This window comes from Halichoerus grypus, chromosome 13, assembly GCF_964656455.1.
Source record: "Halichoerus grypus chromosome 13, mHalGry1.hap1.1, whole genome shotgun sequence".
Lineage (NCBI taxonomy): Eukaryota > Metazoa > Chordata > Mammalia > Carnivora > Phocidae > Halichoerus > Halichoerus grypus.
The window spans coordinates 48,313,914-48,328,857 of record NC_135724.1 but is presented as its reverse complement, the minus strand read 5'-3'; the positions used below and the strand labels follow the sequence as shown (position 1 = coordinate 48,328,857).

General features: G+C 36.8%; 1 protein-coding gene across 2 annotated transcripts in view; it reads left to right on the top strand.

The window, feature by feature from the left end:
• MIB1 (MIB E3 ubiquitin protein ligase 1) overlaps nucleotides 1–14,603 on the top strand; it is a 138,127-nt gene extending 123,524 nt beyond the window's left edge. Inside the window, exons 21-22 of one of the 2 annotated variants that reach the window (XR_013443364.1) lie at nucleotides 12,050–12,295; nucleotides 13,326–14,603. Coding sequence is in view for 1 of the 2 variants with exons in the window: in XM_036079255.2 (XP_035935148.2) it covers nucleotides 654–794 (141 nt within the window). In the remaining variant the exon portion in view is untranslated. Of the gene's footprint in view, nucleotides 1–653; nucleotides 6,411–12,049; nucleotides 12,296–13,325 lie in introns of those variants that run through there. The other variant, XM_036079255.2, reaches the window with a different exon arrangement.
• Nucleotides 14,604–14,944: the final 341 nt, after the last annotated feature.

The window sequence follows — 14,944 nt, the reverse complement described above, 5'->3', positions numbered from 1 at the left end:
AGACTGTATCATAGCGTGTAGCATGTATTTTTAGGGACATCTCTACGCTGCTCCCCTCTCCAACTGGCCTGATAGATTGTCATGTTTTCTTACAAGAGCAGCATAGTGCCCAGAGTTGGGGAATCTGACTCAGACTGAATGCGGCTATTTTTATCCATTTCCTGTTAGATTTTGGCATTTGCATTTTTTGTTTTATATAGTATTTATTTATTTATTTATTTATTTTTTAAATATTTTATTTATTTGACAGAGAGAGACACAGCGAGAGAGGGAACACAAGCAGGGGGAGTGGGAGAGGGAGAAGCAGGCTTCCCGCTGAGCAGGGAGCCCGATGCGGGGCTCGATCCCAGGACCCTGGGATCATGACCTGAGCCGAAGGCAGACGCTTAACGACTGAGCCACCCAGGCGCCCCTGTATAGTATTTATTTTAGGTTGTGCGTTTGATAGTCCTGACAGTACCACCAATATTTCTATTTTATAGGGATGACATTTTAACTGTTCAAAATTTTTAAAATTAAAAAATTTTTTTTAAATTTTAGAGCAACAAAAGATTGAAACAACAAAAGAAAATGATGTTACAAAGTTGTTACATGTTACAGTTTCAAAATGTAAAATGTCTCAGCGTTTCCTACTCTGTTATCTCACATTCCAGACCATGTGCCCTGTGTGTTTGGACCGACTGAAGAATATGATTTTCCTCTGTGGCCATGGAACGTGCCAGCTCTGTGGAGACCGAATGAGTGAATGTCCTATTTGTCGCAAGGCTATTGAACGGAGGATTCTTTTGTATTAATTAAAGAACTCTGTGTTTTCTTAGCTGAAGTATTTGGTCATGAGCTCTTAGTAATCTTAATCTGTTAAGCTAGGTGGAGGTTCTAATGAATTAATTTTTAATATCATAGTTTCTTTCCTAGAGTGTAATTAGACTGTAAATGTGCCAGAACAAAAAACCTCTACAAGACAGTGTTTGAAGTTGTGTTTTTTGTTTTTGTTTCTTTTAATTTGAAACATCAAATCCATGTAATTCATAGGTAATTTACTTGTCACTTCTAAGGGAAAATCCTTTAAGGATCTGTTATTTTTGTTTTTATTGCATCTTTTCTTGTAGTTTATAAATTTGTTAGACCTCAAGAAATGTAGTTCCTTATGATCAGCTGTCCCTCAGTTTATCATGATTTTACACAGTGGGTTGACACAGGTACTCAGAACAGTCGTGCATCAAGTGAACGGGACAGGTCAAACCATTAGGTCACATGTGTTAAATGACAAAATTATAATACAAGTTTTACATAGTTAATACTGAAGAGAGGATTATCTTTTTAAGATAAAAAGTTATGCAAATGATTGATTCTGAATTCTTAGAGTAAATGGAACCATGGAATGAGAGAGCAGTGACTTTACATTTAACTTAATTTCTAGATTTAAAAGGAGGATTGTTTAACTTGAATCAAATTTCCAGTTTCACGATGATTGACATGAAAAGGAAAAACAAGCAGTCATAGTGGGGAACTGAAGTGGGGGAAGTGGCCAATAAATGAGTACCTATTAACTGACCATTAACAGTTACCTTTCATATATACTAATCTATACACTGTTCTGTTTACCAGCCTTTAAAAAAAAAAAACCTGTGAAAAGTGTACCTCAGTTTTCCCTGTGGTTACTTATCCAGGCTTGATCTGACCAGTGAGATAATGTTGCCCTTTTTGGGCTTCTGAGGTTCCATGTAGCTTTTCTCATGTACTGAATAGTACCCCAGTGATCTGAGGAGGATAACGCATTGTCCCAAGGCAGCAATCTTTTTCTTGTCCGTATCTTTTTAATTCGGACAGTGATACTGGTTCTATCTTCATCATAAGCCCTACTTCCATTTTCTTTCAGTTGCTAAGGCTTGCTGTAAAGAAAGCACTCTCTTTATACCTACAGGTGAAGATATTATTTAAATTGCCAACAGTATCCAAGACATAGTAAGTAACCTAATAATAAATACTTTAGAAAGAGTGACTAGGACATTTACAGAAATATGTCTAATTACTTGTAGTTTTTTGTTTTTTTTGTTTTTTTCACTCTGATTCTAGAGCATCTGATCATTTTCCCTCCTTTGAATGAGTAGTCTTACTGTGTCTCGGATGAATGTACATATACATGAGTGTCTTGGGGCCCTTGCTGCTCGGTTATAACAATGCCGGCTGTTTACAGCGGTGTCTGCCATATACTGTCCATAAGCTTCTTCCTAAGGGTGTAGTTATCTGGTAGTTCTTTTCCTTTCTTTAATTCTGGTTCTTCTTTCTTTTTGTTTGTTTTTTGGGTTTTTTTTTTTTAGGGTTTTTTTGTTGTTGTTATGACAACTAAATTTAAGAATATTCCTGGCAATTTAATGTCTGCTGCCTTTGCAAGTCCTGGTGAAAACAGTGGTGAGCTTTGCTGGCTGATTTTGTAGTGTCGGTAATTCCATATCTGTGTTTAGCTGAATAACTTAGGATTTAGAACAGTAAAATTTTTATAAATTTTAAATTTGAAAATTTATATAGATTCAGTTATCTAATAAAGGGCCACTGAGGCTATTTTTTAAGCCATATTTTAAAGTTATAGAGAGAACATCTGACATGATGTTCACTTAAAGAAATAGATTATTTTCTTTCAGATTTGAAAATAGTGAAAGTCAGGATTTTTTTTCTTCCATGCCGTAGGCTGCCCATCTCTTTTCCACTAGATCAGCTGGAGAGGAGGAAACACCTGGCTGACTTGTGCATGGTTTGGCCACCCAGTGAATTCTGTAGTCTAGAGCTCTGCTTTACTTAAATCCTTTTTGTCTTTGGAGCTTGCAGTGCTTAAACTTACATCCCTAAAAGGCAATTTCATTTTCCAGACTAGTTTATTTCTTCTACATTAAAAATACAATAAACAAACTGTTACAAAAAGTCATTAAGGTCACTATGATTATAATGCTGTATACTTGTGGGTTTTTCTATATTTGTACCACTTTGAAATCTGTTTAATGAATAGAAGGTGTTTCTCTATTCAATGTTTTCAAGCATCTGATAAATTATTTTAAATTTATTTTGTGTTTGTGAGCAAGAGTAAGATTAAGAACTGAGTTGTTTAAGTGACTTCCTTCTAATTCTGTGAAATTGCTACCTCTTAATGTCTCTTAGCAGCACTTTCCCAGTTAGATATGTTTCCTTCTCATCAGCTCATCATCATGTGCCTCAGAAGAGCTTTTACTTTTCCTAGAATCATTAAAAAAAACATAACAGACAGACATTCAAAAATTTATTGGGCCTCAGGGGCTAGATACACAACATTGAAAAAAGTGGTCAGCATCTTAGCACACACAGAATCTATCATGCAGCAGTTGTACATTTGAAGAAATCTGTAGTCAAGAAGGGATCCAAAGGTACTAATAACATTTCTTCCTAATGTTTCAGAAGAGTTGTCATTTGGATTCCCTCTCTGTACCCCCTCACTCCTACCACATTTTCTTCTCTAAGACTAAGCTTTGTTGCTCGAAACACACAGAACTTACCAGATGGTGCTATTCTACTCGTTTCGGTTCACATAATTTAACATTCTTACTGCTTATACTATATATGTATTTAATTTTGTTGGGAGCCAGAAGGCTTTTCAAGAGATCATTTTGTATTAGTGTAGGAATAGTATATTAGACAAATGTTTAATTTAGCTGGCCAAATCATAATTGGACAAGATGTTTGTAATTTTAAACATTGCAAATTGACCAGCTAGTTACTGAGACATAAAATTAATTGATGATGTTGAAAATAGCGTTCTTAAATTTGTATCTTTGATGGCTTTAGCCTGTAAGAGCATTTTAGCATATTGAAATGCATGCTGCTTAGGATTTGTCCAATTCAAATTTCAGAGCTTGCTGGGTCATGTTCTTGTTTATTATGAATTCCTTTTTGACTAGGAATTAGTTACGCTTATGAACTAGGAGACTTAGTGATGTGGTAGGATAGGGAAACAGTAAGGAGTTGCAACAAGTAAGAAAGAAAAGTCAGTGTTTGAATTTAGAGAAAAAAGGGGTTTAAACAAATCATGTAGATTTCATCAAAGCAGTAAGCAGAAAGAGTATACTTGATTGAATGATAAAAACCCTTCAACCAGTTTTTAGTGTCGTTTAATTGACAGTTGCTTTGTAAACTATACGGTTTAATACATCGGGCTTTAAAAAAAGTCCAAAGGAAAAGCACCTATCCTGTCAGAGTCTCTAAAATGATACAGTAATAATTTGTGTAAAAACTGAATTTTTGGAATAGAATTTTTTTTTGCATTTTTTTATTGTAAAAACACTTAACATGAAATTTACCATCTTTAAGTGTACAGGTCATTAGTGCTAAGTATATTCACGTTATTAAATGGCTATCCAGAACTTTCTTGCCTTGCAGAACTGAAACTCTATTATACACATTGAACAACTCCCTTTCTCCCCCCAGTGGAACAGTTTTGATTAAATATAAATCAAGAAACAACCTGAATTTTCTTAATAGTTTGTGTCTGCAAGATTTAAAGTCGTGGCCAACATTAAGTTCCTAAGATTTGGGGGATGACAGAATTTCTTCCCTTCATCCCAACTGTTATAAATCATAATTGGGTTGGGGTTAATTGTCTGTTAATTGGAAGGGTTTGTTACTTCATTTGGAGCCTGGGGTGGGGGGGCACATTTTCAACATTAGAATTAGGTTAGCTTTGAATTTGTAGTGAATGGGGAAGGTAATAGATTTTCACAGACTATGTGTGCCTTGTCAAAAATGTTAGTTGTCTTTAAGTCTCCTTGTAACGCTCTCAAAATATTTTTTTTCTCTCAAAAACGCAACCTGATTTTATTTGCTTGAATATTATGATAGGAATGCTTACTGATATTACTTGATAATCATATGATAGCCTTGGAACTTATATATATGTAAGTTCCAAACTTATATATATATATAAGTTATATATATATATATATATATATGAAACTATAGCAGTATTAATAATCACAGTTGTACTTCTTTAAAACATTAAATTTGAGGAAAAACTATTTAATGCTGTCTCATGTGTACATTGCTTTGCTGTAGTGAGGGGGAAAATCCTTTAGATTGAGACTCAGTTTACTCATAAATGGTTAGTAGAGGATGAAACTAGAGTATGAAAATATGAACGAGTTAGTGGAGCTGATGAATTAAAATTGTAGGTTGCTACATTGGCATTTTCTACCTCCTTTTCTGTCAGAGTATTACTTTTCCAGCTTTTATTCTTTTTTGTGACTAAGGAAGAGATGGGAACCCGAGGTTCAAATTGAAATTTTTACGTTGTTGAGGATTTAAGCAGTAGGTACAGGAAGGGTGACTTGCCACATCAATTTGGTGCGTAAACCCATAACGACAGGTGGTGACTGACATGTACAAAATGTGTAAGAAAGATAATAGTGCTGAGTGTTTTACTTTTCCTGTACAGTCTACATGACTTTGTTTCATAAATGTGACTTCTTTCCTCCCAAATGCAAAATGGTCTTGTAATTTTCTATAAAATAAACAAATATGCCGTTTTGTCTAAAATCTGTAATTTCAGGAAGCTATTGAAAGTTCTGACTCAGGGCTTTGTAACAGTTTAAGCAATTGTTAATTATATTTTGGAAAGTCCATCTACATAATTTTTCAGTGCCTTGGAAGAATTATTAACTTGGCAACACTACTAAGACTTTATAGAAGGCTGTCTTTAGTGTGCGTGTATCATCACACACACGTTTATAAGGCGTATTGCTCAGCTTGTGCAATAGCGATACTGCATGTGTGCTGGGTTTGGGTAATTCTTTAAAGGAAGTTTTCTAGATTTGCACTTGATATTTGTTTTTAAAAAACTGATTATTTATGGCCATGACACTGTTACCAGAAAAGTAATTCTATAAGTCATTATACAAAGTCATGTACAAGTAGCATCTGGGAAGAAGAGCTAGGGTTCATACAGTTTGCTATTTTCATATGAAAGGAGGATCTGTTTGGTAAACACAGATTGTCTTCCCCTCATGAAAAAAAGACTTTTTGTTCAAGTGATTCGGTTTAAAAACATTTTTTAAAGGAAATCATGGATTGCATGTTCTTAATGCTAGTCTTACTTCGCCTGAATCCACAAAATTGCTTTTCTGTTAATTTCAGTAGTCTTGTCATTCTAAATACAGTATATTCAGTGTGATAGAAAGCAGTTTAATTGACGCATAGCACTGTTTTGCTTTGTATTTTTTCCACTGTTTTTTTAGCTCCCACTTGATTAAAAGTCTTGCTCGTGAATATAGTTTCTGTATGGCAAATGATTCTTGCTTATTAGCTTTTGTTAAAAAAACACTTAGCAAGAGCTAAGCTTTTAAAAATAAATGCAAACATTTACCATTAATAAAACTTACAATGTAATATTATATAGTGCTTTTCTCTGATCTTTTGAAAGTATTCTTTATATGAATTTTGATTTTTAAGGTATTTGAAAACATATCTCAATATATCAAATCTGTTATTGGAAAGGAAATTATCATGTCTTTGAGAAACAAGTTACATACATCTCCAGCTCAGTATAGGACATGGGTGCCCACATCTAGAAGGCTGTCATTACAATTGTTTACATTTAAGGTACCTCTATCTAAAGGGCCAAAGAAGCTTTTCATATTTTAACACCTCACACTCTTTCAGGATATTGTGAAAGTAGTCTGAATAGGATAAATTTGATAGAAAATCAGTCAACCAGTCAGGAAGACACAACTTTTTCTATAAAACGTTTATTCCTCTTCATAATTCAGATGTAGATTTCATTTTCAAAAGATAGACATTTTAAAGCAATGATTTATTTGGCTTTTTTAGTGTTTTGTGACTAAATCAGTAATTGAATGGTTTGGAGTTATTTTATTTCTCAAGTTAATAGAAGCAGTTATTTGTCATTATTGAGAGGTTGTCTGGTTCTAGTTCAAAAGATTCAGTATGTGTATCTGGAATGTTTAAGAGGAAAACCATCTGAAACAAAATCTTTTAATTGTTTATTTGAAAAAAACATGTGTATTCCAACTTTAAAATTGTGAATTTATTGGATAACCTCTAACTAACTGTATTTCTGTTGCTGTAAAATTAGATATTTCATGGCAATATTTTTTATTAAATTGAAATTGTATAGGTTTTTAAAATAAAGACATTTTAGAAAATCTGATTTATATTTTTTATCATTGACAGTTATTCATCCTTCACAGAAGTTCAAATTATTTGTTAGTCTTAGAGTGTAGCATTTCCCAAACTTACTGACAGGGAAAACTTTTAAATGGTGCATTACAGAGTAGTGATAGTTTATAAGATAGAATGAAGGCATGAATTAAAGTAGAACACCAAAAATTATTTCAGGTAATTGCTGAAGAATGATTATTTGGCAAACAGTTTTTTTTTTTTTCCTTTAAAAACAAAACCAGTTGATAAACTCATTTTGTTAAACAAACAGAAAAAAACCTTAAAAGCATAATATGAAAGGGTTAGACAAGATCTGGAACACAGCCCATTTATCACTGAGTTGATGACATATCAGTGAGACTGTTAGGTAATGCTGCCTTTGCACTGATGCTCTAATCAAATGTAATGTGTTCATGCTTTAGGTTCCTCTTCACATCAGGTCCATGCGTTGTCAAATACGGCAGCCTTCTGAAATACGGCAACCTTCTGAAAGGCTGATTTTCAAGTCAAATATTCTTTACTTTTCATATAATTAAGAGTATTACCCTCCCTTCCTGTCTCTCTTCTTCCTTTCTATAGAGCACCAATTTTTTTTTTAACAAATATCTTTTATGATTTTTTAAATTCTTTTTTTTTAAAGAGTTTTATTTATTTATTTGAGAGAGTGAGAATGAGAGAGAGAGAGAGAGCACATGAGAGGGGGGAGGGTCAGAGGGAGAAGCAGACTCCCCACTGAGCAGGGAGCCCGATGTGGGACTTGATCCCACGACTCCAGGATCATGACCCGAGCCAAAGGCAGTTGTTTAACCAACTGAGCCACCCAGGCACCAATTAATATCTTGAGTGGAACATTGACATACAGATTGGAGAAGGCTTTTACAGGTGATACTAACCCTTATTTAATAGGGAAATAGGGAAGCAACCAAATCAAAGAGCCCTAACCACGGCCAAACCATTCTGAAGAAAGACTGAGGTTCAAAATACTAAGAGCGTATGTATGTATAGCACAAGAATATTGTAGTGGTTTCCTCTTGCCGCTATAAAAATCACCATGAATATAGTGACTTAAAACAATGGAAACTTACGATCTTATATTTCTGAAGGCCAGAAATCTGGCAGAAAGCTAGTCAGAAAAATCTCAAAGTTCTTGGAGATTAAACAACACACTTCCAAATAACATGGGTCAAAGTCTCGAGAAATAAAAATGTTTTGAAAATACAACTGGACAAAATTTGTGGGATGCAGTGAAAGCTCTTAGAAGGCAATTTATAACATTGAATAGGTACATTAGGAAAAGAGATATAAAATGGTTAATTTAAGCTTCCACCTTAGGAAACTAGAAAAAGAAGAGTAAATTAAATCCAAAGTAACCAGAAGAAAAGAAATAAAACAGCAAAAATCAGTGAAATTGAGAACAGGAAATCAACACAGAAAAATCAAGGAAACAAAAAACTGATTCTTTGAAAAGATCAATAAAATTGATAACCTCTAACCAGGTTATCTAAAAAAAAAAAAGAGGACTCAAATTACTAAAATTAGGAATGAGAGATGTGCCATCACTACAGATCCCATGGACATTAAAAGAACAGTAAACAACTCTATGCCCACAAACTTGATAACTTAGATGAAATTGACCAATTCCTTAAAAGACAAAATATACCAACACACACACAGGGAGAAATAATCTGAATACACCTGTATCTATATTAAAGACATGGAATCATTAATTAATAGCCTTTCAAAACCAAAAGCAGCAGGCCCAGATGGATTCACTGGTGAATTTTACCAAACATTTAAGAGAGAAATTACACCAACTCTCTATATTCTCTTCCAGGAAATAAAAGCCAACATTACCTTAATTAATTACCAAACCAGACAAAGACATTACAAGAAAGAAAAACTATAAGCCAATACCTCTCATGAACACAGATTTAAAAATTTGCAGCAAAATGTTAGCAAATTGAATCCAATAACATATAAAAATAATTATTCGCACTACCAAGTGGGATTTATTCCAGGTGTACTTGTTTGGTTCAACATTCAAAAATTAATGTAATCCATAACATCATTATGCTAAAGAAAAAAAATCATGACCATATCAGTAGAATGAGAAGAGGCATTGGACAAAATCCCCATTTATGAGATAAAGGAAAACTTATTCATGATGAAACCACTCCTAGTCAGCATTGGACTAACATCCTGGCTAATGCAATAAGACAAGAAAAGGAAATAAAAGGTATACAGATTGGAAAGGAAAAAACAAAACTCTATTTGCAGATGATATGATTGTTTATGTAGAAATTTCCAAAGAATTGACAAGAAAACTTGTGGAACTAGTAAGTGAGTGTCGATATCTGTAAAATAACTTGCTGGAATTTTGATTGAGACTTCATTGAATCTATAGATCAGTTGGGAAGAACTGACATCTTAACAATATTGAGTCTTTATGAACATAGAATATCTCTCCATTTATTTAGATTTTTTATTTCTCACATGAGAGTTTTGTAGTTTTCCTCATATAGTTCTTGTACATTTTTTTTTTATATTTATACCCAAAGATTTCAGAGGTTTTGGTGCTAATGTAAATGATACTGTTTTTAATTTCAAGTTCCAATTTGTCATAGTTGGTATATAAGAAAGCAGTTAATGTTTGTATATTAACTTTATATCTTGCAACCTTGCTGTAAACTGATCCTGAAACTTACATGGAAAGGCAAAAGACCCAGAATAGCCAACACTATACTGAGGAAGAATGAAGTCATAGGACAAACACTCTTGACTCAAAGATTATAAAAGCTAAAGTAATCAAGGCAGTGTGATATTGGCAAAAGCATTGTTTCTTGGCCTTTTCAATGGGAAGGGCTAGGAACGTTGTTTTTTTTTTTTTTTTTAAGATTCTATTTATTCAGAGAGAGTGAGTAGGGGGTGGTGCAGAGGGAGAGAGAGAATCTCAAGCAGACCCTATCCTGAGTGTGGAGCCCAACGTGGGGCTCTATCTCACCACCCTGAGATCATGACCTGAGCTGAAATCAAGTGTCGGACACTCAACCAACTGAGCCACCCAGGCACTCCAGGAGCATTTTTAAGACAAAATACGCCATGAGTTCAGGCTGAAACTTCCAATTCAAGTTCAGGACTATTGGCTATTTAGCCTCATTGATCTTATATCTACATCTCTTTTCAACCATTAAAAAAATGTGTTTTCTTTATTGTACAAAAACAATGTTATCACCAACAATATGGCTTCTGAAAACACTTAAAATTTTTTTTTTGCAGTTATTATCATTAGGATATATCTCACTGGGGGTATTTAATCAAATTACTGTGTCTTTCAGTCTCCTGGAGTAGCTCTTTATGTGTAGTTATGCTGCCAACTGGGTATACAGGTTTACTTTTACTTTGGGATATTAGAATTGCTTCATTCATTTATTGAATTTTATTTTAAATTATGTAATATATGTACATTGTTCCAAAGTGAGTTCTACAAAACAATATATATTCAAAGAAGTCTGCCTTCCATCCCTGTCGCTTCAATCCTTCATTCCCCATATAAATAATATGGCTTATTCTCCATTGTTTTTATCTTAATAGTAGGAAATACACACATGAATACCTTGATATGCCATTTTTTTTCAAAACACAAATATGCCTACTATGTATGAAGTCTCCACCTAACCTCTCACATTTTAGTAATAATGACTTTTAATACTTTATAGAACTTTTTTTTGCTATTGCTCTGTAGAGAGACACAAAGAAAGGAAAAGGAGGGGAGGTTATCATTTCCAGAACTTAGGCACCTTGGGACAGTGGCCAAGGTGACTTTATTAGTCATGATTCTGGACTGCCTTGCTTGATGAGTTGGAAGGTCAAGGTTGCCTGGAAAGGTGTGAGAATCATTCCAGGGGTCTGGCCAAGTTATTCTGAGCCAGGCTGGTTGGTTCCCTCTAACCCAGTCTCTCCAGCTTAATTGTGCCTGTTATCCTTCAGCCCCCATCTTCCCTCCTCTGGGAAGAAAGGGAAAGAAGAGTGAAGAGGTATTGCCCAACCCCTGGTACCTTCTGTGGGGCAAAACCAAGTCAGCTTATGTGCTCATTCAAAGCCCCTTCTCTCCATCTTACTACTTCCATGATTGGAAGAACCCGTCCTCCGAAGAATGCTGAGGGCGTCTTACTCTAAAACATTAGGAACCTCAAAGTGCAGGTTGGGAAAATAAGGATTGTTTCCTTCCAGTTATAGCAAAGAGCATTTACTTCTGAGTGGGATCTTAGGCATTTCCTATGGGAAGATAAATGAAGACACACACCAGAGCCCAGGACTGTCCTGCTGGCTCCACTGGGGAGGGGAGGTGGTGTTCTCTGTGCCCCTCCAACCCCCTCCCTCCTGTGGAATTTTGCTTGCACAAGGGGAACAAAGCATCCTGGACAGAAAGTGTTTTTTATCTGTGTGTATTGTCAGAGACCGTGTCAAACCTGACTTCAACTAAGAGAATTGTTCATTGAAGAGAAAATTCTGTTTTCTCTTTTTAAAAATACGTTCTATGCAGGAGTGTAAAGGAACTGTCTACAAGCATCAGGATACTGAGTAAACATGACATCGTTATGTTTAATGATAGCAGCATAAACATTTATCGTTTACTGTGTGCCCTGCACAGCTGATTCAATCACTAGCACTAATGAGTTTCATTTTGCCTATGAGGATGGGGAGCTCAGAGAAATTTAAAGAATTGCTCATCGTCTTTCATTTAGGGAGTAGCTGTGTTAGGATTCAAAACTGGTTTTCTTTTTCTTATCTATCCTCCCTCCCTCCCTCCCTTCCTTCCTTTCTTCCTACCTTCCTTCCTTTTTTTAAACAGCCAAAGGCCATATTTCTGACAGCGACACCTCCTGCCTTTGATGAAAGCTCTGAAGGGTGCCAGAAAGAAATCTGATGTGAGAAGTAATGGAAATGAGAATTTCAAGTTGAATGGGACGAACCTGGGCAGTTAGTAACATACTTCACCTTTCTGCTCCTTGAATTGTTACCTGAAAGAACTGCAGGAAAACAAGTTCCCCAAACTGGGATCTCCACTGGGTGCACCAACCTCTCTCTCCCACAAGAGGTCAGTAAAATCCTCTTGGTGAAATGAAGACCCGGTCCTGCCGTTGGCCACTCCCCGGCTTACCAGTGGGGCAGTAAGGATCCGTCCATTTTTGAAGGGACCTCTGACCTTCACATAGGCTCTTCTCTGTCTTGCTGAGTTCACCTGACACCTGAACTCTATCCTCACGCTACCATGTGGTGTGAAACAAATGCAGTGAGCACAAAGGCTCAATTCATTCTCTACTTTTAGTTGAAAGTGATGTTTTTGTTAAAAATTGCTGAAATATTGGGGCACCCGGGTGGCTCAATGAAGTGTCTGCCTTCCGCTCAGGTCATGATCTCGCAATCCCGGGATCGAGCTCCCAGTCGGGCTCCCTGCTCAGTGAGGAGTCTGCTTCTCCCTCTTCCTCTGCTACTGCCCCCCCGCTTGTGCTCTCTCTCTCTCAAATAAATAAAATCTTTTTTTTAATTGCTAAAATATTATTACATACTAATTATAAAATATGATTACAAATTATTTCTTAAAATTCTATATCTTATAATTCTAGTATCTGAATAAGTATTTTAGAACAAGAGGTGACATGTCTAAAGCAATAATAATATGTTTAACACTTACGGAGTACCTTCCACGGCAGGTGGTTTATGCTTTATGTGGCATTTGAGCCCCGGCGGTCTGGCCTGCATCTCTGCCTGCAGCCCTGTACCATCCTGCCTCTCTGCCGGAGACACAGAAATCCGTGTCTTCCGTGGTTCTGCAAGAGGAATTTGCAGGTGGATAAGCTAATACAGACATTGAATTAGGTGGCTCAAGATCTTGTGGGGTCTTGGAACTTATATAATTTAGGATACCTTCTTTAGAAAAACAATAAGAGTTATACATAAAAAGGTAGACATGAAAGTAAATTTTTATTTAGAATGAGAAAATAAATCACAGCAAATCATAATTAGAAAAAAAGACTACAAACATCTCCAGATCTAAGGGAAAAAAAGCATATTTTCATGAAGGAACTGGCTGACGTATCTAATGTTCTCCCCTCACATCTTGACAGGAGAGAACGTCCATTTTGACGAGGTGTGAATGAGAACCGATTCTTTGGCTTTCCATTGACGTGTGTGACGATTGGAGGAATTTGTCACAAGCCAGCTTCTGGCTACATTCATTTCAAGCCATTTTCTCCACATACCCCACGCATTTCAGGACGCGAGCATACTGTGGTACCCTCTCTGGCCTTGCTCCTTTGCATCACAACACCAGGACCAAGAGAGATGGCAATGTTCCTAGAAGCCATGTCTATACCAGGATAGCTTTGCAATAACATGGGTTACTGCAAGGCACATCAGTGTATCCAACTCAATGCCAAATAAATGTATCTTTAATGTATCCTCATCTGCCTCATCTCAAAAATGCAGTGGCTACCCCATGGCCACCTGACACAGAGAAGTGAAAGAAAAGCGGAAATGGAAACAGAAAGTGGTCTTACCAGGTTGCAGTGAAAATATATCATTTTTGCCCGTTTTACAAACAACGTGACTGAATGATCACACTGTTGGGACCCTTCCCAGGCGTTGGACCAGGCCTGTGTAGTGAGAGCCCCGCAGCTTAAGCTTCTTTGGTTTTAGGGTATATCCCTCTATACACATCCTTAGAAAACTCAGCCACGGCCCAGCCTTGCCGACCTCTCGAAGCACACAGCAGAGAAACGATTGCAGCCCACTGCCGGCAAGACCATGTTCGCTTGGTGACAGCACCTCTCCAGTGGTAGGCAGACAAGTCCCAGGACTTCTCTGCACTTCCTATATTGCAGTCTCTGCTTCGGACCAAGTGCGTTTGCGGGGGCCGGGAGCCTGGGTCTTTGTATCAGTAAGAAAGATCCGGGGACGTCCACAGCACAACAGAAGTGAATGTGCGACTGAGACCTAAGATTATACAGTCTTCTTGTGTCAATTACCCACTTTTCCCAAGACTCGGTAGTGGTAAAAGCTTTGTTCATACTTTTCCCTTGGCTTAAAACCTTCTCTGTCCAGCACACATCGCACATTCCGACCTGAGCCACGAAGCCTTCCCAGCAGCCCCAAGGCCCAGGGACCTCTCCTCTCTCCGAACTCCTACACGTTTTAACAAACAATTCCCGCAACAAATATTTGTTAAGTGCCCATTCTGGACTGGCCTTCAGTTAAATCTGAGTGGCTTGCTTACGAAGCATTTTATGTGAGTCCATCTCTGTTTAGCTAGATTATAAACAAATTGGTGACAGGGACCAGGGTTTCTTGTTGGCCTATCACAGCTCTGGGCACGTCAGCACTGAATAAATACTTATTTGATTGATGCGGTTCTGTCTCCTCTCTGAGGACCAAACCTCTTGGCAGCTTCCTCTGAGCTGGCCTGGAGACTCCCTAACTGGGTGGAGAAGGTAGAGTTATCTTTTGAAGAAATTCAAATGGAGTCCCCCTCCCTCAACTTTGCTAATGGGCTCTTATAGATACTCTGCAGCTCAATATTTGAAGCAACTTTTCTTCTCCAGTAAACTGGTTAGATATTTTGACTTTTGACAAGATGGTAGTCCAAGTCGAGCTACTGACCCCCCACTCCCACCCCCAATGTCTTACTTTGTGAGGTATCCAGGTTTGAGGGTACTGGGGCCCAGAACCAACTCGGAATCCCGTAATT